At 43.8% G+C, this 23,237-nt stretch overlaps 2 protein-coding genes across 2 annotated transcripts in view; both read left to right on the top strand.

The window, feature by feature from the left end:
- Positions 1–5,761, top strand: part of LOC309348446 (desmoglein-1-like) — a 35,031-nt gene extending 29,270 nt beyond the window's left edge. Inside the window, exons 14-16 of the mRNA XM_081873621.1 lie at positions 1,352–1,415; positions 2,639–2,850; positions 3,421–5,761. Of these exons, the coding sequence (XP_081729747.1) occupies positions 1,352–1,415; positions 2,639–2,850; positions 3,421–4,461 (1,317 nt within the window). The 3' untranslated portion in view covers positions 4,462–5,761. The remainder of the gene's footprint in view (positions 1–1,351; positions 1,416–2,638; positions 2,851–3,420) is intronic.
- Positions 5,762–16,208: 10,447 nt separating this feature from the next.
- The window catches only part of DSG2 (desmoglein 2), a 36,809-nt gene continuing 29,780 nt past the window's right edge, over positions 16,209–23,237 (top strand). The window contains exon 1 of the mRNA XM_081873624.1: positions 16,209–16,405. Coding sequence (XP_081729750.1) covers positions 16,367–16,405 — 39 coding nt within the window. The 5' untranslated portion in view covers positions 16,209–16,366. The remainder of the gene's footprint in view (positions 16,406–23,237) is intronic.

The following is a 23,237-nucleotide window of genomic DNA, read 5'->3' as shown; positions in this document are numbered from 1 at the left end:
ACTCCCAAGTAATATAAAAGCAACCAAAATAAGCATAGCAAAACAACATATTACATGGTTGACTATTTTCCTCCATATTGATCTGCCCAACTGCTAGGATCAGCTGAGGCAAGTCTCCCAGGCAGAAGCAGCTCACCAGGTGGGGTGGAACTGCTGTGCTTAGCTTCCTGACAGGTGGGCCACTGTTGTTTACTGGGAGGGAGGAGCAAGGCAGCAGGGAGGTTGGTGCAGTATCACCATCACCATCACCATCACCATCATTAAAATTTCTATACCGTCCTTCATCTGAAGATCACAGGGTGGTTTACAATATAAAAACACAAAAATACATACCATAATAACAAGCAAAAAATAATTCTCCCCCCATCCACCCCCAGTTTAAAAGGCCATAGATTTTTTAATTAGCCAAATGTCTCAGAGGAGTGTTTTTATCTAGCACCTAGAGATATGTAACCAAAGCCCAGGTGAACTTCCCTGGGGAAAGCATTCCACTAAGAGGGAGTGACCACAGAAAAAGCCCGTTCTCATGTTGCAGCCCTCCAGACCTCTCACAGAGGAGGCACACTAAGAAGGGCCTCAGATGGTGATCACAGGGTCCAGCTCACTTCATATGGGGAGAGGCAGTTTTTGAGGTAGCGTGGTCCTGAGCTTTTTAAGGCTTTATAAGTCAAAAGCAGCACTTTGAATTGGGCCCAGAAACTAATTGGCAGCTGGTGCAGTTGAGCCAGGATTGGCATTATATGCTCAAGCCGTCTTGCCCCAGTGAGCAACCTGGCCTCCGAATTCTGCACCAGCTGATCTTTCCAAATTGTCTTCAGAGGCATCCCTATGTATAACATGCTGCAGTAATCTAACCTGGAGGTCAACAGAGCATAGACAACTAATGTTAGGCTATCCTTGTCTAGGTAGGGGTGCAGCTGAAGCAGATGGAAGGTACTCTGTGCCACCAAGGCCACCTGAGCCACAAGTGACAGCGGCAGATCCAAAAGTACTCCAAAGTTGCATACCCACTCCTTCAGAAGAAGTATAATCCCATCACTTACCTGACCTCCTGGTAGGTGGGTTGCTGCTGCAGAGGGGGAGGGGCCAGGCAGCAGGGTCAGCCTTATGCAAATTGGCTCCCCCTCCACTGCCTTGTCCCACCTTCACTCCCTGTGAGCAGCAGCGCTGCTGCCGGGAGGTTAGGTAAATGCTCCCACTCCAACCCAACATCAGCTTCTAATGCCTGTCTAGTTTCCCATTATGCTTGTGGTCCTCTGAATCAAGCCAAAAACCTTGTATTTACATCTCTTTTTAAAAAATCAAATTTTAAACTAGCTTTTTAAAATTTATTTTTACTCACTTCTTTTAGGATGTTTCAAATATTTGCGGGCAAGTAGCAAATACAGGCATGGGCGACTATGGTGACTCCTCAGGTAAGGCTAAACAGACATTGTAAGTTCGGTAAATAATACTTTTCATATTTATTCCTTCCAGTGGATATATGGAAGGATAATACAAAAGGCTTGGAGATACAGGGCAGCTTCAGAAGCATAACCCAGCTCCACAGCCTGTGTTTGCCTACTATAGTTTAGATCAGGGTTTCCCAGACTTAGGTCTCCAGCTGTTTTTGTAGCCTGAAAACTTGGAGACCCAAGTTTGGGAAACCTTGGTTTAGATCTTGTTAGCACCTCCAACGTTAACTGAAGTCCATACCATTGAAATCCAGAGATCAACAGATGTTCCTTTGTACATATGGCATTCATCCATACAGATAAGCTGCTCGTCGTGTGGCTTTCACAGAAGAAGAAGTAGAAGAAGAGGAGGGGGAGGGGGGAGGATACACCTATACAGTGGTACCTTGGTTTACGAACTTAATCCATTCTGGAAGTCCATTCTTAAACCAAAACCATTCTTAAACTGAGGTGCGCTTTCCCTAATGAGGCCTCTCACCGCCAGTGCCCTTCTACCATTCGGCTTCCATTCGTAGACCAGGGTAAAGTTCGCTAACAGAAACACCTACTTCCGGTTTGCAGAGTTCATTAACTGGGCTGTTCGTAAACCGAGGTACCACTGTATATGAGCACTAGTAGCAGTTGGCCTATTAGGATGCACTGCTCCAACAACTTCAATCTGCCCTCAACCAGCCCCCCTCTGCCAGCTTTCTTGATGGTGGCACTGGCTGTCAGCTTCCTCCTCTTCAGTCTCAAGATTGCCCTTGTAGAACTCAGAAACAAAGAGGATGGGTGCAAAATTAGAATTAGCTGGCTCAGTCTGTCATTACCTCTAGCACTACCTACCGTATTTTTCCATGTATAAGACTAGGTTTTTTCCCTTAAAAATAATGTCAAAAATTAGGGGGCGTCTTATACACGGATACATCTTCCCCCATTTTCTTAAATCTGAGTCCCCCAAAATAGGGGGCATCTTATACATGGGGGTGTCTTATAGATGGAAAAATACGGTACCTTTTGCCTAACCAGACACAAGGGACACCAGCCACTACTGCTTGCCCATATTAATGGGGTTTAAAGTGGCTTGAATTCATCTCCGCATTGGCTACTAGGCCAGGATGTTTGGGGGCTACATAAATTACCACTGTTCCTCCGAAAGCATCATGGAAAACTAATATGGGGTTGTTGTTGTTTCTAATTTTCAGATATCTATGCAACTAAGTATAAAGGTGGAGTGAGTACAGGAGTTGAAGAAACAATCGGACTCGGAGCAGTTAAAGGCTATGGAACGAATGTTGATTATGGAACTACTACAGGCTATGGAACAACAGGAAGAAAAGAAGCATATGGAGGGACCATAAAAGAATACAGAGAAAGTGGCGTGAATATGGCTTTCTTGGACAGCTATTTTTCGGAGGTAGCCCATGTTCATCTCTTTCAACGCAGGCAGTTTACTAAATGTGCCAGTTTGGGACAAGTCCTTACCATGGTTGTATGCAACTGTCCTTGCCAGTATATGTAGGGCAAATTTCAGTCCCAGGTAAACAGGACTATATTCAGGGTCAGATAACTCCAAACTGCTTTTATCCAAGTTGCTGAATGCAGTTGCTTTAGCAAATTGGAGGGGTGGTAGGGAAAGGTGGTGACTTTAGGATGCTTTGCACCAAGTGTATTTCTGGGTGCAGAGAAGTTATACTTGCTGGTTGTATCTGACCACATCTGCCCCTGCCACATCATTTCCTAGGCACATCAATTTCTCCTTCTGCCCTCAACATAAACTCTGCATGCCTGACCTTTGGCTAACAGCAGAAGGAATTTATCTGAACAAATCTAATCACTCCAGTTGCACATTTTTTAACCACTGATATTCTGTCTGGTGCTCAATAGCAGTGCATTGCATTTCTTACTAATAGATTTATTTTCTTCTCCATGTTGATCACAAGAAAGCAAGGACTTCAATTCTGTCTTCCCCTTTCTTCATTTTTAGAAAGCGTTTGCCTATGCTGACGAAGACGAAGGCAGACCTGCAAATGACTGTCTCCTGATATATGATCATGAGGGTATAGGCTCTCCTGTTGGTTCCATTGGCTGTTGCAGTTTTATTGGTGATGATCTGGATGACACCTATCTAGATACACTGGGACCTAAGTTTAAGACCTTGGCAGAAATCTGCCTGGGTGTGCAAATTGAGGCATTCCCAGATACTGACTCAAATTGGCCATCTTTGCCCAATCCTGATCTCGATATAAGCCTGCCACCGCCTGGAACTACCATCGTTGTTAATACATCTTCAACTATGACTCCACCTCCTCCTGTTGGCAGCACGACGGTTGTTACTGAAAATACCTACACAACTACTTCTGCTGTACAGCCTCCAAGGCCTGATCCTATGCTCCAAGGCAATGTAGTGGTGACTGAGACGTATACAACGGGGCCAACAATGAAACCTCCTACAATGAATGTCGATCCTCTGTGTGGATCAAATGTTGTGGTTACAGAAAGGGTGCTTGCTCCTGGCGCGGTCACTGATTTGCATGGCATGATAGATATTCCAGAGCTACCAGATGGGTCCAATGTGGTGGTCACAGAAAGGGTGATTGCTCCAAATGCAAGGATACCCCCTTCCATGAGTATTCCTGACCTGTCTGAGGGGTCAAATGTAGTGGTGACGGAAAGAGTGATTCGACCTGTTGCAGGCATGCAGGGCAATTTGAGCATTCCTTCTGAGTTATCAGGTGGACGCAATGTGGTTGTTACTGAAAGAGTAGTGTCAGGGGCGGGAATGAGTGGCGGCATTGGTGGCATGAGTAGCATCCCTTCTGAGTTATCAGGTGGACGCAATGTGGTTGTTACTGAAAGAGTAGTGTCAGGGGCAGGAATGAGTGGCGGTGTTGGCAGCATGAGTGGCATCACAGGTCAAATGCTGAGTCCCGATAATCTCCTTAGCCAAACAATAGGATCCGCTTCTCCTGGTACGAGTCGAAGGCGAGTGACAAAATACAGCACTATTCAGTATTCGAATCAATAAAGCCTCTTGCTGCAAAACTCCCCTTTTTTTAAGAGAGAGATTTGCCACTGAACAATGTTATTATTTATACATAGCAAATCACATGGGGGGGGGGGAGAGACACTTGCCTGAAAACTTCTTAAAGCTATGCAGACCAAAAAGGAAATGCAGAATCACTGCCAATATAGGACCACTCTAGCACCCTGCCCGCCCCCCATCCACAAATGGCAGTGAATATAATGCAGGAGCCAATGGCACAGACTTTTAATACATCATTGGTGTTGGAGAGCATTGTGGGTCCATTGTGGTGCCTTCTTAATGTCATTTGCTAAAAACACCCTGTGTTTGCTCGCCACATTATTCAGTTGTTTTTACCAGCCTGGAAAGGAAATGGAATTGTGCTCAAGGTGACTTTTAGGAACAGCTCCCTTAGGAACACTGTCCGGACTGTTTCACTCAGTTTTGGAACTGCTTGGTGTATTTCATAGTGCTTGCATAGAATCTCTTCCAAGTAGTAACATCAGATGTAATGCACAGTTCAATTCTCTAGCTGGCAAACATGAAGGCGCTAGGTAACAAAGTGAGGGAAAGAGGAAAGAAACAAAATACATCAACTTTCGTATGACAGACTGAAATCCTGTGTGATATCACAGTCAGAATGGCAGGCTCTTATGAGCTCTTTTAAGGACAACACACAGCCCTAGCAGCAGAGGATTCCAGGTTGTATCTGGTTTAAGCAAAATTATTACAGGTCATTGCAATATTGATGAATGATGCATGTTTAAGACCCCATTGAATGCCATCAGTTCTCAGAACATATCAGCCACTCTTTATGACTTTGTATATGATGGATACAAACGCTTCCTGGCCAGCTACAGGAACCACTCTGGTCATGAAACAATTACCTTTCTGACAGTATACATTACCATCCCTCTACTTAGTTTCCTATAGAGCTTAAACTGCACGGCATACTGGCAGAAGGAACCACATACTTGGGAAAAAATGATAACAAGCCAAGAGCACAGGTACGACTAAGCGAGCCTGTTGTATCATATCTCGAAAGCAAATTTGATTATTGAATGGTTTCTCTCTGAAGAAACTTGCTCTGATAAATCTGTATTTCGACAAAAGCTTAACATCTCTGGCTAAATATTTGCTATTAACTTTTTCAAGCTGCTGCAAAACCCTAAAACTGAAATCCTATGCCTGCCATGGAGTAAGTCCCCACACTGAACCATGGATTACTTGTGGAACAAGCATAAGATTGCACAGCTACCCAAATCTTTTCTATGTTGCTTATTGCTTTCATGGAAGCTTAAATGCACACAAAGCTGAGTCAATAAAATACTGAAAATATAGACTATATTGGCCAGGATCCAAAGTGCTTCTTCGGGAACACCAAAGGGAACCTGTTTGCATGCACCCAGAAGAATATCCCTATGCTTTATCACAAACTAACACTTTATATATGATCATGAAGGTAAAGGCACATCTGTTGGTTCGACTGACAGTTACATGTTTATTGGAGATATGGCATAGGGTGCTTCATTGGGCATGCAAAGGCCCTAGAAAAGTTCTTTGGGTTCTGGCTCACATGCTTAGTTATTTACCATATGTAAGCCGAAAGTAACTGCAGCATCGACAACATGCTCTGTAATGTAAATATATTTGTTCTTTTCAATGATTGTTCCACACCCCCCCCTTCAGATTATAATACTCTGTTCTCTTTACCTTGGAAGTGCCTTAATTATATTTGGTAGACATCTAAAGAAATTTAAGGACCTTGGTTTTTATGGCTGCTTAAAGGTGCTCCCAGTGTTTCGTTTCCTTCTGTTGTTTTATAAATGTGTGTAGTGGAACAGCCAGAAAATGAAAAGTTTCCAATTAGCAATAATGATGCCTTGGATTAACCTCATTAACCACCACTGTCATGTCAATACAGGATCCATTTCTAATGAAGCTCCTGCAACATTATTTGGTCCTTATATTTGACTTTCCTTGTGTTACAAAGCCATTCCACTTCAACCATTTACTGGCTACTTCTCAACACAGGTTTTTAAAACATCAGAAACAGAACTTCGTTTCTCTTTGTATTTCTGTGGATCTATTCAGTTTCAATAGCTTTCAGCACTTACAAGGGCAAATGTTCACTATAAATTTTAGACCAGTTTAACTATTATGGTTTCACCCAAAGAATCCTGGGAATTATAGCTGAGTAGGTGGCCTGAGAATTCACTATTAGAGCTCTATGGCACAAAACTACTGATTCAATAATTCCTTGTAGGAGCAAATATATGGTCATTGTGAGTGCAGTTATCAGTGGCGTAGCGTGGGTTGTCAGCACCCGGGGCAAGGCAAGTAATTTGCGCCCCCTAACCCGTGGATTTGCGCCCCCTAACCCGTGGATTTGCCCTAACCCCAGATGTTGCGCCCGGTGCGGCCGGCCCCCCCTGCACCCCCCACGCTACGCCACTGGCAGTTATGCCCACAGTCAGAGACAGTCACCATTTTGGCATATTTCAATTGTACAAGATAGTTCCATTCTGTCCGAATAATTATGTTGTATTTAAAATATTTAGTTGGCTATTAATTTTGATTTGGTTATGGTTACTTATAAATGTAAATAACCATTGCTGCTGAGCAGTCTTCATTCAAACCACAATTGTACACATGAGGAAGTCCCGAAGAAGCTAAACTTCAAGGCAACTCTTTCTCTTTTGTGTGTTAACAACAAGGACTGCCAGTAACAAATAAGCTTCTCTTAAGAAACATGCACTCATTTGATAATAGACATCAGCACATAGGTGTTTTTATTTTAAAAAACGTACTTCCTTACACAATATATTTTAAGCTGGTCTAAAATATTAGTACCCTAGAATTGCATGGCTGTAATTAGCACAGTCACTTTTCACTCTTCTCTTCATGTTTATTGAAACTACTGTCTGGGAATAAAAATAATCCTAATACAAAACCTTTTTTTAATGAAATAAGGGTTTGTTGGTTTGTTTTTGTCTGTCTATAGTACGATGCACTGATACGCCTTAGAAATGAACTGTTTAATACTTAGCAAACATAGGCTTTAACACTTGCTTTTTCACTTATCAACTAGCAATAACATTGCCCTTCAAGTACCTAAAGCACTTGTTAGTAATAACCCCTATTGCTGTTTTCTGCTGTGATCGGGTTTTGTTGTTTTTTTTAAAGAATTGCTTTGTTTGTGAGTAAACTACTGAAGCTCTGTGGTTACAATAAACTGGCAAACAAGCTTATATTTGAAGATGTAAAATAATATTCGGTTTAATAAAAACTTCTGGCCAAACTTGTTTGATTTCTTTACTGATGGAAGTGTTTTGTAATCTATAGAGATACTTGTGCTGCAACCCTAATGTTTTTTAAACATTGGACCTTGGGCCACTTGCAGGTGGGCCACAGTACCATATTCTCACTTGCCTGCCCTGCCCCATATATGTATGTCATACATCTTCGGTCAGGCCAATGCCAGCACCAATAGCTCCTGAAAGGTAAAGGGACCCCTGACCATTAGGTCCAGTTGTGACCGACTAAGGTTGCGGCGCTCATCTTGCTTTACTGGCCGAGGGAGCCGGTGTACAGCTTCCGGGTCATGTGGCCAGCATGGCGAACCAGAGCAGCGCATGGAAACGCCGTTTACCTTCCCACAGGAGCGGTACCTATTTATCTACTTGCACTCTGAAGTGCTTTCGAACAGCTAGGTGGGCAGGAGCTGGGACCGAGCAATGGGAGCTCACCCCGTTGCGGGGATTCGAACCTTCTGATCGGCAAGTCCTAGGCTCTGTGGTTTAACCCACAGCACCACCTGCGCTCCTTGGGTGAAGAGCAAAAATGGCTGGAAGACAAAGAAGGGGGTGGAAAAGGTATTCATACTCTAAAGGGAAAGGGTGTTGAAGGAAATTACAAAGTGAGATAAGACATACAGTGGTACCTTGGTTCTCATACTTAATCCGTTCCAGAAGTCTGTTCCAAAACCAAAGCATTCCAAAACCAAGGTGCACTTTCCCATAGAAAGTAAGGCAAAATGAATTAACCCATTCCAGACAATTAAAAACAACCCCCCAAAACAGCAATTCAGCATGAATTTTACTATCTAATGAGACCATTGATCCATAAAATGAAAGCAATAAACCATGCAATCTACCTGTACTACCCAGTATCAGAAACTGGCAGTGATCTACCAGTCTTGCCATTGGAGGGACCAGACCAGAGGGGGGAATTTAAGTGTAGGGGTGGAAACACTCAAACTGGAGGAACGAGGAGCGCGTGGAGTGCGTGTGGGGAAGGAGGTGGCTAACTGGATCAGGGCGGGAAGGGGCAGTTTAAAGGGGGGGGAGGGAGGCAAAAGTTCTCTCCCCGCGCCCAAACCAACCCCCCTTCTCTCTCCTGCATGTTTTCCGGCATCATGATCTGCCCAGTCCCGGGCAGGCGGCACCGGGATGCGACAGCAGCACCGGAACATGGAGAGGAGGAGGCGGCTGCGCTCCTAGCCGGCAGACGCTGAGCCGGGTGGGCTGGAGCCTGCTCGCAGTGTGAGCGCCCTATCCCCTGCTCGGAATGCGGCGTCCGCACTGCCTCGCCTGGACCTCGCTTGGGGTCGGGCTTGGGACAGGGGGGAAGGAGAGGCCCAGCATAGTTCCCCCACCACACGCTCCCCCCCCCAAAAAAACACCGCCCCTCTCTGCTCCCTGGGGGAGAGCAGCCAACTTCCAAGTCTCCCTACTCTGGAGTCACTTACATTCCGAGGAGCTGCTTAACTCCAATTTGTACCTAGGAAAGAGGTGCTTGCCAGCAGAGGGAAGGGAAGGAAGCAGCAGCAGCAGTCACTGTTGGGGCCAAGCCGCTCGCTCAAAACAGAAGTGTGCACGCAAATCGGAGTACGTTCGGCTTCCAAAAAATGTTCGGAAACCGGAACACTCATTTCTGGGTTTGAAGTATTTGGGTTCCAAGTAGTTCGAGAACTAAGCTGTTCGAAAACCGAGGTACCACTGTACTGCACACACACACACACCTTACAGACAACATGCTAAGCCCAGCCTTGAGTGCAAGGGAGGGATGTCAAAAAAGGGAGGGGGAGGGACAGTCGTAGTCCCAGTAGCAGTGCCACTCCTCCCAGCAAATGACCCAAGTGAGGTGTGATAGAATCACATTTAACAGACAACAATTTGGATTAAAAATGGCCACAACTTTATTGATTACAGGTGTAGGTAGAATTTTTGGTTCAGGCATTGGTTATGTATCCGTTTCAGTCACTTGCCGGAGGGCTGAAACCTTTTCAGGGATGTGCCAAGGAATGTGGCCTCCCCAAGACACTGATCTACTGAATTGGCCGACCTAAGGCTGCTATGATCTATCTGCAGCATGCTTGGTTTCTGGACCCCAAGCATCAGGAGCATAAATGGAGCATCAGGGTGTATGTACATATATCCCTATGAGGACCATGTGCAGGTGAGGCATTGCAGGCGCTTGGGTCCAGCAGGTAAACTCTGATGCGGACACATACCCACACACACACGAGCACACTATGTTGAAAGGTAGCACACATAGAACATATCTGCGGAGGGCTAAACTGAGGTATGGACTGAGGGCAATTTTGCTTGGGCAACTTCCAGGGTAACTTCCAGGAAGGAAAGGCAATGAGTTCAATGATGAATTAAAAGGGATTAAGAAAGGTGGGAGCAGGGCTAACATGATGCAATGGAGTTGCATATGCCATGAATTTCAATTGGCCTGAGGATCTCGATGGAGCAATATATGCTAATCCTAATGAGTATGATCTCTTTTGCAAGCCAGTGATGTCAGTGTTAGTAGAACAATAGGACACATGTATAGATCACGTCACAGGGTGGATGGGGATATGCATACATCCATACACCCAAAAGCGCAACACACAACATGTTCCTAACGCAGCATGTCAGCAATACAGTGGTACCTTGGGATAAGTACTTAATTCGTTCCAAAGGTTTGTTCTTAACCTGAAACTGTTCTTCACCTGAAGCACCACTTTAGCTAATGGGGCCTCCTGCTGCCGCTGCACAGCCGCAGCACGATTTCTGTTCTCATCCTGAAGCAAAGTTCTTAACCCGAGGTACTATTTCTGGGTTAGTGGAGTCTGTAACTTGAAGCGTATGTAACCTGAAGCGTATGTAACCCAAGGTACCACTGTAGTAGATAATGTTTGATTGGTAAACAGGCAGCTTAAGCAGCATATACCAATTCCTGTGGAAATTGATTGAAAGCAAAATAAGTTTTAGCAGTCAACGAAACTGGGAAAGGTCCACACATGGTGGACATGTAGAAAGGTGAAAGAATATTGGAAAATGATTTATAATGAGTTGAAAAAAAGTTTAAATTTACCTTCCCTAAAAAAGTAGAGTCCTTTTTGTTGGGAATAACTCAGACAGAAATTTCCAGGTGCCAGAAAAAATTATTTATCTATGCAACAACAGCAGCCTGTGTTTTGTTAGCCCCAAAATGGAAAGTGAGCGAGGTCCCTTGTAAAGAGGACTGGCAGTTTAAGATGTCAGAATATGCAGATCTTGCAGGTTTAACACAGAGAATAAGAGAGCAAGAAGAATGCATATTTAAAGAAGAGTGGAAAATTTTTATTGAATATATGGAAAATAATTGTACACAGCTGAAAACGCAGGCAGCATTAAGATAAATTCAACAGAATAAATAATATTTGATTGATGTAAAAGTGGAAAATTGATATGAATGGTTAGAGTAAAATATGCAGGAAAGTATGATATGTAATATGAACCATGGAAGGAGAAGAAAGGGAAGTCATTGGATATTTTAAAGTTTGCAAAATGTTTAATTTGAAATGTAAAAAAGGAAAACTCAATAAAATGTATATATATATTTTAAAAAGGTCCACACAAAACTTTCTTGAAGGGGAAGTTGTTACAGACACTGTTCTGCAGCCTACCTTATTTTATATACCGATATATTTTTCCATGTTTGAGAAATACCAGGGGTGGAGAAGGTGTTTTATCATATCTTTTCTTTGAAGTACAAAATCTATTCTCTGAGTCTTTAGATGTTAAAAAAAACCTGACTGGCTGTAGTCAATATTTACATCTTAATAGCAATATTCAGCAAACTTTGGATCTCCACTTTAACATACTACAACCAGACAATTATGGAGTAACAGATTTCAGGTTTTTGTAGACTTTGTTTACATAGGCATTTATGTACTGCTTTTCAACCTTTAACCCCTACCCACCATAAATAGTAAAGCAATATAATCAGGTCTTTTTTCAGCCGGAACTCGCCGGAATTCAGTTCCAGCATCTCTCAGGTGGGTGCCATTGTCATTACAGTGGTACCTCGGGTTAAAAATGTAATTCGTTCTGGAGGTCTGTACTTAACCTGATACTGTTCTTAACCTAAAGCACCACTTTAGCTAATGAGGCCTTCTGCTGCCACCGCACCGCCGGAGCACGATTTCTGTTCTCATCCTGAAGCAAAGTTCTTAACCTGAAGCACTATTTCTGGGTTAGCGGAGTCTGTAACCTGAAGTGTATGTAACCTGAAGCTTATGTAACCCGAGGTACCACTGTATAAGAGAACAAGGGAGGCGTTCATGGTGAGTTCTGGCACTTTTTTCTAGAAAAATAGCATTGAATATAATAAACACAAGGAAGCTAGAAACAGGATAAAATAATCATAGAATAATAAACCAGAGAGCTAGAAGCTCAAATTGGGAATACACAATTCAAGGCACATCCTTTTCCCTCAAAGAATTCTGGGTCCTGCAGTTCATCCCTCACAGAGTTACAATTCCAGCAACCCTTAACAAACTACAGGGCCCACAATTCTTTGAGGGAAATGATGTGCTCTGAATATACTTTAAAGGGTTGGTGCGTATGTAGCCCTAGATTAGAACTTTAAACTCGATGTTTTTTCCCCTTTCAGAGTCATCAGAATCAGATACTAGGTGAGTCAGTCTAAGATATGCCCTGGTCTTTTTCCCAAGCTCCCTGAGAAGGAGTTACCGGTAATCATATCTACGTGATGGCAAATGCCATTTCTTTGGCTTACTCAGCTAGAGACGGGTGTGGCATTTGTGAATGACGATCTGCAAAAGTTTCACTGAGAATATAAGGATTGTTGTAAGCATTCAGTCACAACACAGCAATCTGCATTCATAAAAGAAAATGACTTCACCATTATTTTTGCAGTTGAGGTGGAAAGCAGAAATTGTTCTCCATGCAAAAAAGGCTCCTCCATATTAAATTTTAACCTGGGCTTGCTGAGACAGGCGAAGTCAGCCAATACAAATGGATCTTTTGGGAAAGCGAGTGAAAAGATGTGGGTTTGATTTTTGTGCTAGTTTTTTAATGCTAAGTTGGAGGGTATGAGATTCAAGAGGATAGAAAAGGCGGGCGTTATAGTTAACAGAAATAAGCAGGGCCCATTTCATGAATCCATCTGAACTTGAGTTTTAAGTCCAGTCTATCAGTGGTGCCCTCAGGGTAAGACTTTGGGGCAGTGGGAAAAGTAGAACATGGATTTAAAGGCCTTATGGGGAGCCCCCAATTCTGGGTAGTGTAGTTTTCCCCTCAGAGTTATAATTCCCAGCAATCCTTAACAAACTACAGTGCCCAGAATGATGGAAAGAATGATATATAGTGTATACTGGTTTTGGTGTCCTCGGGTGTCTTCCCATGTAAAAGTTGGGGTGTCTAGGCGACGTTTCGACGAGGTCTCACTCGTCATCTTCAGGCTGGTGCTTTCGGCTTCTTGTTACTGGAACAGAGCAGGATCTCAGTGTTTGAGTTCCTATAAATACTGTAGAGGGGGTGTGGTGTATAGCCTCCAATGTTCTGGGCAGAGAGGAAGTTCCCAGGCTAGTGTGCCTTTTCTAGCCTGGGAACTTCCTCTCTGCCCAGAACATTGGAGGCTATACACCACACCCCCTCTACAGTATTTATAGGAACTCAAACACTGAGATCCTGCTCTGTTCCAGTAACAAGAAGCCGAAAGCACCAGCCTGAAGATGACGAGTGAGACCTCGTCGAAACGTCGCCTAGACACCCCAACTTTTACACGGGAAGACACCCGAGGACACCAAAACCTGCATTCCTGTACCCGTGAAAATCTACGAAAGCAAATAGTGTATACTATATATACACTATACTGTATAGTGTTTATACGATATAGTATACACTATACTATATAAGTAACACACATTTTTCTTTTCTCTCCCCCCCCCCCCGCCACACCATCCCATGTGTTGCTACTGTTCCTACATTCCTAACATTACTAAACGGTTTGTCAACCCTGACTTTAAAAAAGAAAAAGAAACACTATGCGCATTTGCAGTTTTTCACTTTAAACTTACCAGGCATATCCATGGCTTGCTACATTTACAAATAAGCAAAGTGATGCACATGGCCATCTTAAGAGTGGGGCCCTGGTAAGCCAATTGTCTAAAGTTACCTTAGTTTGCTATTTACAAATAGTATTTACAAATGCTCTTTTAAGTTTAATAACCTGTTAAAGTTCACTAATTCACTACTATTAAACTTATTTAAGATTCAATCAATCAATCAGTTTATTATGGTAATAGACCAGTAGTATAAAAATGGGTAAAAATGCAATAATTATAACAACAAGGTACAATAGTTATAAGAACAAGTCAGAATAAAAACAGGGAGAAGAGAGTCACTAACCAACTAGAACAGGGGTCAGCAAACTTTTTCAGCAGGGGGCCAGTCCACTGTCCCTCAGACCTTGTGGGGGGCTGGACTATATTGGGGGGGTAATAAATGAATTCCCATGCCCCACAAATAACCCAGAGATGCATTTTAAATAAAAGGACATATTCTACTCATGTAAAAACATGCTGATTCCTGGACTGTCCGCAGGCCAGATTTAGAAGGCAGTTGAGCCAGATTCGGCCCCTGGGCCTTAGTTTGCCTACCCATGAACTAGAACTTCGAATGTTACTGAAGCAATCCAGCTGAATACTTGTGAAGAAGAATTATGTGTCTGAAACACAAGATATCATCAACTAAATGGTGGTTAGTGGGTGACCAGGAGAGGGAGTTCACTACTCTGTCCCATTTGTCATTTACGCACCTGCAAATCTCTGAGACTGAGGCCAACCCATACATTATTCATCAGCTACTTATAAGGAGAGTTTGCTGTGGTGGTTAAGTGCACACATGAAGGAATGGCATTCATTTCCAAGCACTCAGGAACATAACAGTGAACACACACCAAGGAACAGACACCACTGATCTCAGTCCCCGGCACTTCTTTTGTGTTTACAGACATGCACCTGTCCCAGGCAAGCTCAACTGCCAGAATAAAGGTGAATCAGCCATGAAGTTAAAGAACTTTATCACAGCCTGCACAATTCAGACAATGGCTGTGAGACTAAACACACTCAGTGATCACACGGGGTTCTTCGTTGTACATACTATGTGGTAACAAAATGATAATCTTTTATTCCAACAGCTTCAGAGTTTATAATTTAACTGATCTCAACTTTGCCTCCTGCAGTTTTGATTCCATGGGGTAGTGAACCAAGAGTCAGATGCAAGCATTGAAAATAGTAGTGTATATTACTATTGTAATTACTTGCCGTGCACATTTGTGTAAACTTTGGAGACCTCTTGACTATAAGCTACTGGCAAAACCTGCCTATGTAAGGCATCGGGCGTCTCTGGCTGGGGATTCTGGCAGCCTTACTTGCTTTTCCACTGTGATAGCCTGCAAGGGGCACAAATGGCTGGTTTGTTCTCTGTGGCAGAAGTCCTGTGGCCCAGCAGATGGGCAGAAGGTGGCACTGCAGCCACCTTCTAACCATTCAGTTAGGATCATGCTATACAATACTTGATGAACATTTAACCAATGTTATACATTATCAGTGAACCCTTGATGCGTTACAAAAATGTGACATGCATAATCAAGCACAGTAGCATCCTTCCATCCATCAATATTCCTCACATTTGTCCTTTATCTGTATCTTTTGAACACCCTTCTTTCCCTGCTCCTCCTCCTCCTCCAGTCTATTCACTTTTCTTCCTCTTTCTTTCATTTCCTATTAATTTAAATTGTGTCTCATACTTCCTCAGATGAGCACTTAGCAGCATGCAAAGGGTTTATCTCATTTTATCCTCGCAGCAGCCCTGCGAGATAGGGTTGGGTGAGAGAGTGTGGCTCGTCCAGAGTCACTCCAGTGTTACCCATTTCACAGCAATTTCTCTGCTTTCTTCTTTCCTTCACATCCTGCATGTTCCCTAGGACTACGTACAGTCACAAAGAAGTAAACAAGCTTCGGGATTCCTCAAAACTCTTCCTCCGGCTGGAAGGTTAAAGGCGAGGAGTGGGGAGGAGATGTCAGGATATTTCTGGGAAAGATCAAAGTGCCTTAAGCTTAAGATCTTCTTTTTGTTGGTGATCTGGAATTTGGGAGAGTAATGAGAGATTGCTGCGTGGGTTTTCTCAGAGTGAGGCTCTGCTGGATGCAGAAAGGTCTCTGGCTGCGAACCCAAGGGCGGACAAAACACCCCTTTCCTCGCTTTCTCTCTCCCTCGGAAAAGATCAAAGGCGGGAACGATTCTGGAGAAAGGCTGCCTTCCGGAGCCAAAAGCCTCTGCACCGGGTAGGGCCGTATCACACAGGGCCAGAGGGCGGGGTAGCTCCGCGCACCCTCCAGGTGAACCCTCCCAAAGCGCTACACTCCGCCCCTCGACGGCTCGCCTTTCCTGCCGGAGCTGCGGCCGGCCCCATTTTCTTATCACCGCCACCGGGGGAAGGAGCAGGCATAGCTGGACGCCCGCAGCGAAGAAGGCACCGAGACTTCTTCCTCTCCGGGCGGGCCGCTGCTTCTGCTGCTTTGGGCTTCGGAGCCGGAGGGGAGCAGCAAAGGGCTCTCGCCATGGCTTGCCATCTCGGACCTGGGATTCTGCTGCTCGTGGTGAGTTCTGAAGCCCACCCGGAGTTTGTCCACGATCCGATTTGCCCGAGAAATATATGGGGGGGGGGTGTCTGTGTGCGTGTGGAGAGAGCTTAACTTTCCCAGTTTTATTGTGCACTTCGAAGCATAGGGAGGGAAAAGGTCGCCCCGCAGGCGAATAATAGGCTTGGCGGCTGCTTGGCGGAAGGGTTTCTGCTCCTGGAGCGCAGGAGCGCGCGCCACGCCCGGGAACCTCGGCTAGGAGGTTGCGCGGGGGCAGGAATGGCTGCGCGCCCGCCCGGAAACGCCCCTCACCGAGGGGCTCTCGAGGTCACAACCGGCCTGCGGGGTCACAAACTTCGCCTTCGCGGGAAACGTTGGGAAATGGGTGGCTTGGAGGTTCGGCCGTCGCAGGGGGAAGGGGATTCCCCACGCGCGCGCTCGTTGATTTTTCTAAAAAGCGCAACCTGGAGCCCCGCTTTTATTTCAAGCAACTTCAGGCGGAAGGTTCTGTCAAGAGATTCGACTTGGCGGGGAGGGGGACTTGACTTGCCGTCTGGGTGGCGGGAGCTGAAGCCCTCCAGGCAAGTTGCTGCTAGTTTGGCCGTCTCTCCCAGTTCTGCCAAGAGCCTTTTGGGTGGGGGTGGAGCGACAATAATAATCTATTGTCTGGTCACCGCCAGGTAGCTATGAAGGAAAGTCTTTGTAAATAGGAAAGTAACTGTAGGGGGGGGGTGTTGGTGTTGTTTTACTTTGTTCTAGCTGTGGTGTTCCCTACATAACATGGAGATCTGTTGCCGGGCATTAGACAGTGTGGTGTAGTGGTTAGGTTGTGTTAGGCCAAGAAGCATGTGAAAGGGCCCAGGTTCAATCCTTGGCTCCTTCAGGTAGGGCTGGGAGAGGCTCCTCCTGCCTGAATCCTTGGAAAGCCACTGCCAGCCAGGGCAGACAGTACTAGGATGAACTATAGTCCCGTTCAGTAAAAGGTAGCTTCTTAGGGTGGAGACGACCCAAGTTCGAATCCCCACTTGGCCAGCAAGCTCACTGAATGACCTCTCAGCCTATCCTACTGCACAGGGTTGTTGTGAAAATGGAGGGGAAGTCTCATGCAGGCTCCCTGGAGGACAGGCAGGATGTAAATGTAAATATTTTATTTTTTAAGTGATGGAATGGCCATATTCAGAAGCAGTATGCACGGAGAGGGCACTGTTGGGCAGAAATCTGTTACCTTCATGCCCTCTCTGTGAGCTGCTTGGTGGAATCATCAGGTTGGTCACTGCAGGAAACAGTGAGTGGTGTTTAATGCTAGTCTCACACAGAGTAGACCCATTGAACTTTATAAACACGACTCAGGTTTATTCATTTCAGTGGGTCTGCTCTGAGTAGGGCTTAGTTGAATACAACCCAGGATGCCAGACTAGATGATGAACACTTGGTCTGGTTCACTTTGGACTTCTCTTAGGTTCTTATGGTTAAGAATCAATATGTGGGCTAGCAACCAGTAAAACATTTTAAGCTAATCATTTAAACTAATACCTGGTTTACTAGTAGTACATATGAAAAGGGGTCTTAGTGAACCACAAGCTTAAGATGAGTCAATAGTGTGATGCAGCAGCAAAAAAACCCAAAAACCACTAATGCTATTATAGGCAGCATCAACAGAAGTATAGTATTCAGATCAAGGGAAGTAATACATAGTACCACTCTATTCTGCCTTTTTCTGACCACACCTGGAGTACTGTGTGCAGTTCTGGGTGCCACAATTTAAGAAGGATATTGTCAAGCTGGAACATGTGCAAAGAAGGGCAGCCAAAATGATCAAGGGTCTGGAAACCAAGCCTTATGAGGAACGGTTGAGTGAGTCAGGTATGTTGAGCCTGGAAAACAGGAGGCTGAGAGGGAGATATGGTAGCCACCTTCAAATATCTTAAGGGTTGTCACATGGAAGATGGAGCAAGCTTGTTTTCTCCTGCTCCAGAGGGTAGGACCTGAATCAATGGTTTCAAGTTACAAGAAAGGAGATTCTGACTAAACAACAGGAATAACTTTTTGACAGTGGAACAGACTCCACCAGAAGGCAGTGGACTCTTCTTCCTTGGAAGTTTTTAAGCAGAGTTTAGATGGCCATCTATCGTGGATGCTTTAGTTGAATTTCCTGCATTGCAAGGGGTTGGACTAGATGGCCTTTGGATTCCCTTCCAACTCTGTTTCTACTTTCATGGGCATTTGCAAGATCATTGTAAAAGCAATTAGTGTTTTCTCTGGCTTATGCTGCCCAAGATAGTTCAAGATCTCTCTCTCTCTCTTAGAAGAAATAATTTTTTTCCTCGCCCGCCTACTGCTGGAAATACCAGACACTCAGTTCCACATATTTTATCTTATTGAAGATCATCTTGAAATAGACAAGTTTGGAACTGAAACCACTCCTTCCTCAAAGTAGTAATAATAATAATAATAATAATAATAATAATAATAATAATAATAATAAATCATTGTTTCTGTCAGCTTTGCAAATATTTATTTTACAAAATTTATATAGCTCTTGATTGTAGCATGTGGTTTACAAGAAATATTAGAATTGCCAATTAAAAACAGTTCAAAGCAATTAAAAACATTTTAAAATAATTAAAATTATCAGGAAAATACAGCAGATTAAAACACTTCGGTATCTACATGTCTGGAAACATCTCTTGAGAGCCAGTGTGGTGTAGTGGTTAAGAGCGGTAGTCTCGTAATCTGGGGAACCGGGTTCGCGTCTCCGCTCCTCCACATGCAGCTGCTGGGTGACCTTGGGCCAGTCACACTTCTTTGAAGTCTCTCAGCCCCACTCACCTCACAGAGTGTTTGTTGTGGGGGAGGAAGGGAAAGGAGAATGTTAGCCGCTTTGAGACTCCTTAAAGGGAGTGAAAGGCGGGATATCAAATCCAAACTCTTCTTCTTCTCCTCCTCCTCCTCCTCCTCCTCAAGTGGTGTACTTTACATAGGAAAACTGAACCCAGGCTTGTCCTGACTCATATAAAACTTTGAGGAAATGACAAAGATTCCAGAAAATGGTGTTGGTTCCTACACATCTTGTGAAGCAATAGACACCATGCAACCACCATTCCTTAAATTGTGCCCTGGGGGAATTTGTCTGACTGGTTTCATTCAACTTGCCCTGGAACATCTTACTGATGTCATGGTTCAGCCCTAGAAAAAATGATGTAATGATAAAGAACAGAATATACTTCCCAACATATACAAAGAATCCCTACCTGTAGACAAGTCACTCTTGCAACTTGCTGATGGGAATGATGATTCTCCACTGACCTTTGACACCTGAAATGTATATTTTCAGGACCCGCCTTATTTTTTGTGACTGCATTTTTGTAACTTCCTTCCAGTAGAGATTCAGCAGGTTTCATCCCTGCTTTCTTTTAGATGTCACATAAAAACAGTGTTATTTAGACAGGCCTTCAAAGCATTTTTCATACTTGGTTGGGAGCCGCCCAGAGTGGCTGGGGAAACTCAGCCAGATGGGCAGGGTATGAGTAATGTATTATTATTATTATTATTATTATTAATCTTGTTTTAACATTTTGTGAACGTTTTTATTGTAACATCTGTATGGTGTGCACCACCCTGAAATTTTAAGGAAGTGTAGCTTGTAAATATTTCAATAAAAATATGTATACATGATATGGATAAAGTGGGCATAGACTGCCTCCCCCACCCCTTACACTATAATATAATTTGTAGTAGCCCCTTGAAATTCATTGGAAGTAGATTTGGGACGCGGCTTGCACTGTGGGTAAAACCTCAGCGCCTAGGGCTTGCCGATCGTCAGGTTGGCGGTCGAATCCCCGCGGCGGGGTGCGCTCCCGTTGCTTGGTCCCAGCGCCTGCCAACCTAGCAGTTCGAAAGCACCCCCGGGTGCAAGTAGATAAATAGGGATTGCTTACTAGCGGGAAGGTAAACGGCGTTTCCGTGTGCTGCGCTGGCTCGCCAGATGCAGCTTGTCATGCTGGCCACGTGACCCGGAAGTGTCTTCGGACAGCGCTGGCCCCTGGCCTCTTAAGCGAGATGGGCGCGCAACCCCAGAGTCGGACACGACTGGCCCGTACGGGCAGGGGTACCTTTACCTTTACCTTAGATTCAGGACAGACAAAAGGAAGGACTTCTTCACACAAGACATGATAATTTTAATTATAATTATTATCACATTCTCTGTGACAGGTGTGTTTTTGGTCCTATCTTTAGCAACTTTACAAGCCAATTAGATAAATTCATGGAGGACTAGTACAGTAGCTGTAACTAAATAGAGCCCGCAGTTGCAGAGGTATTATGTCACGGAACAGCAGTTGCTGGAGAGCAACTGTGGATAAGCTATTGTAGGGATGGAAAACCTATGGCCTGAATTAGATGGAGCCTAGATCTGCTCCAGTAGACCTCTTCATACATCATATGTTCAGCATTGGAACTGATAATGCCGAGATGCCATTGACTTACTTAAGAGCAAACTACATGTTACATATTGTTCTAGGAATGGATTGAGTATCAGTCTGAGAGAAACAGTATGGCCTTTTTCGCACCCACCTCCACTTCTGCAAGCTAAGCCATAATTTAGCTTCGTGTGTCATCCAAACCCAGGCTCACTCTTTATCTCACTCCTGACAAACCATGAGCTGATTTACAGCTCATGGTTTGTCTGGAGGAGAGTACACTAAGCCAGTACACTAAGCCAAAGCATGATTTAGCTCACAGCAGTGGCAGGACTGGAGGAGAGGAGCAAAGTGCCTGCAGCTTCCTCCCCAAGAGCCTACATGCTCTCACATTCACAATTGTGCTTAGCGTTAGGTGCAAACTGAGCCTTTATGTAATTTCCCCAGTATTGGAATTCCCCCTTGACTTAAGAGTGGAGAGTTGGCACATTAGTCCGTGTGTTATCTCTAGAGCAGGGTTTCCCAAACTTGGGTCTCCAGCTAGCAGGACCAGTGGCCAGGGATGATGGGAATTGTAGTCCAAAAACAACTGGAGACCCAATTTGGAAATCCATGCTCTAGAGCAGTGATTCTCAACCTGTGGGTCCCCAGATGTTGTTGGACTACAACTCCCATCATCCCTGAGCTCTGGCCTTGCTAGCTAGGGGTGATGAGAGTTGTAGTTCAACAACATCTGGGGACCCACAGGTTGAGAAAAGCTGCTCTAGAGAAATGTTGTGATTTCCATTTGCTATATGTTAATCATGTTCATAGATACTTCTTGTAAGGTCAGTAGTTGGAACTTCTTGCTGATGATTTATTCCATGGCAGCTACTGAGGTCTGATATGTTTATACACAGCAAGAGCATCTAGGCCTACTGTTGGTTACCATGTTGTAGGGGTTAAATTATGCTTTCTTTCACTCTGGTAAAAAACTCAGTTGACCCACACACCCACATTTATATACATATGCAAATACACACATCTCTTTGCTCCCTTCTGATATTCATTTCCTGCGGGTTTCTTTGACATTCTTGTTATAGCAGGGGCAGCTTTCAGAGGCTTCACTTGAACTCACTACAGCTTACTCTTGAACTTACAGTAGTGATTCTCATGAGTAAATATGCATAGATGCAAGTCCTTCCTCAGTAAATACGGAACTGTTTCACTTCCTTTTCCACAGCACAGGGTTATTTACTTCTCTGTCTGGTTTTAGTTTTCTGGGTCTAATTACCTATCATTTAGTTATCCCGTAAATCCTTACATGAAGATATGTGGCAAGTGACCTTCATTTAATCCTGCCATGCCATTGATGTAAATGCTTAATAACACAGAAACTCATATCTTGCATGCCAACATGGAAAGGTCACTCTTCAGGTCAGAGATGAAACTGCTAATGTAAAATGGCAATTATATTTATTTATATATAAAAGGTACGGTAGTTTTCAGTCGACACTAACATTTGATCTGTTTCTACGACAACCAGTGTTTTCTTTTCTTTTCTTTTTTGGGAAATATATGTGTTTCCTGCTCCTGTGGTTTTGATATAGAATATTTTAAGTACCTTACAGAAGAAAGACTTCACAGATCCATACTAGACAATTAGCTTGAAAGTAGCTTCATATCCAGTAAAGAAAGGGTCCCTTTTCTCCTGTTTATACCCATTAGTTTTGTTCATGTTTTTTATCAGCTGTTGCCATTAATCCAATTTTATTTTATTGCTAAAGTAATATGTGGGGGGTGGGGGTGGGGGTAGATGAATATTTGACTTTATTGCTGTAATTCTTCCAGAAAATGTAAATGTCTCCTCTCTAATTTCTCCTTGATCTTGCCCTCTAGTCTATAGTTTACATCTCAATAATTGCTTGTTTGCTTTAGAAAAGGCAATCCCTAAATGATCTATTATTAACTTGAATTTTTGTTTTATCTTCTAAGTCTCTCAATTCTTCATCTGTAAGATGAAAGGCTAAAAGTTTTGTCATTTGTATTCTGTTGTCTGCTTAAATCCATCAACAATATTTAAACATTCTATTAGGCATATTTCAGCTTCAGTATTTGTTAATACTACATCACCTGCATATAGGCAGACCTTAATTTCCTGCCTCAGACAAGATTTTACCTGTATCATGTGAGGACAAGGGACATGCTGATACCCCCACCCCCAAATGCAGGCATGATGCATAAAATGGAATAAAAGGAACACTATTGAACAATCATAAATCTGTAGCAAGGCAGTGACAGTGCAGATAAATGAAGGCTTGAAACTAAATGAGGGTGAGGAGAGAGCACATGCTCTGTGCTCCCATGACCTTATTCTTCCCACTAGGGAGGGAAAGTCAAACACACTTTTTTTGTATTTGTTGCATAGTAATGTTTGTATTTATTGAATGGTA

Source organism: Podarcis erhardii (assembly GCF_964252035.2).
Source record: "Podarcis erhardii genome assembly, chromosome: 8".
Lineage (NCBI taxonomy): Eukaryota > Metazoa > Chordata > Lepidosauria > Squamata > Lacertidae > Podarcis > Podarcis erhardii.
This window is presented reverse-complemented; position numbering and strand designations above follow the sequence as displayed.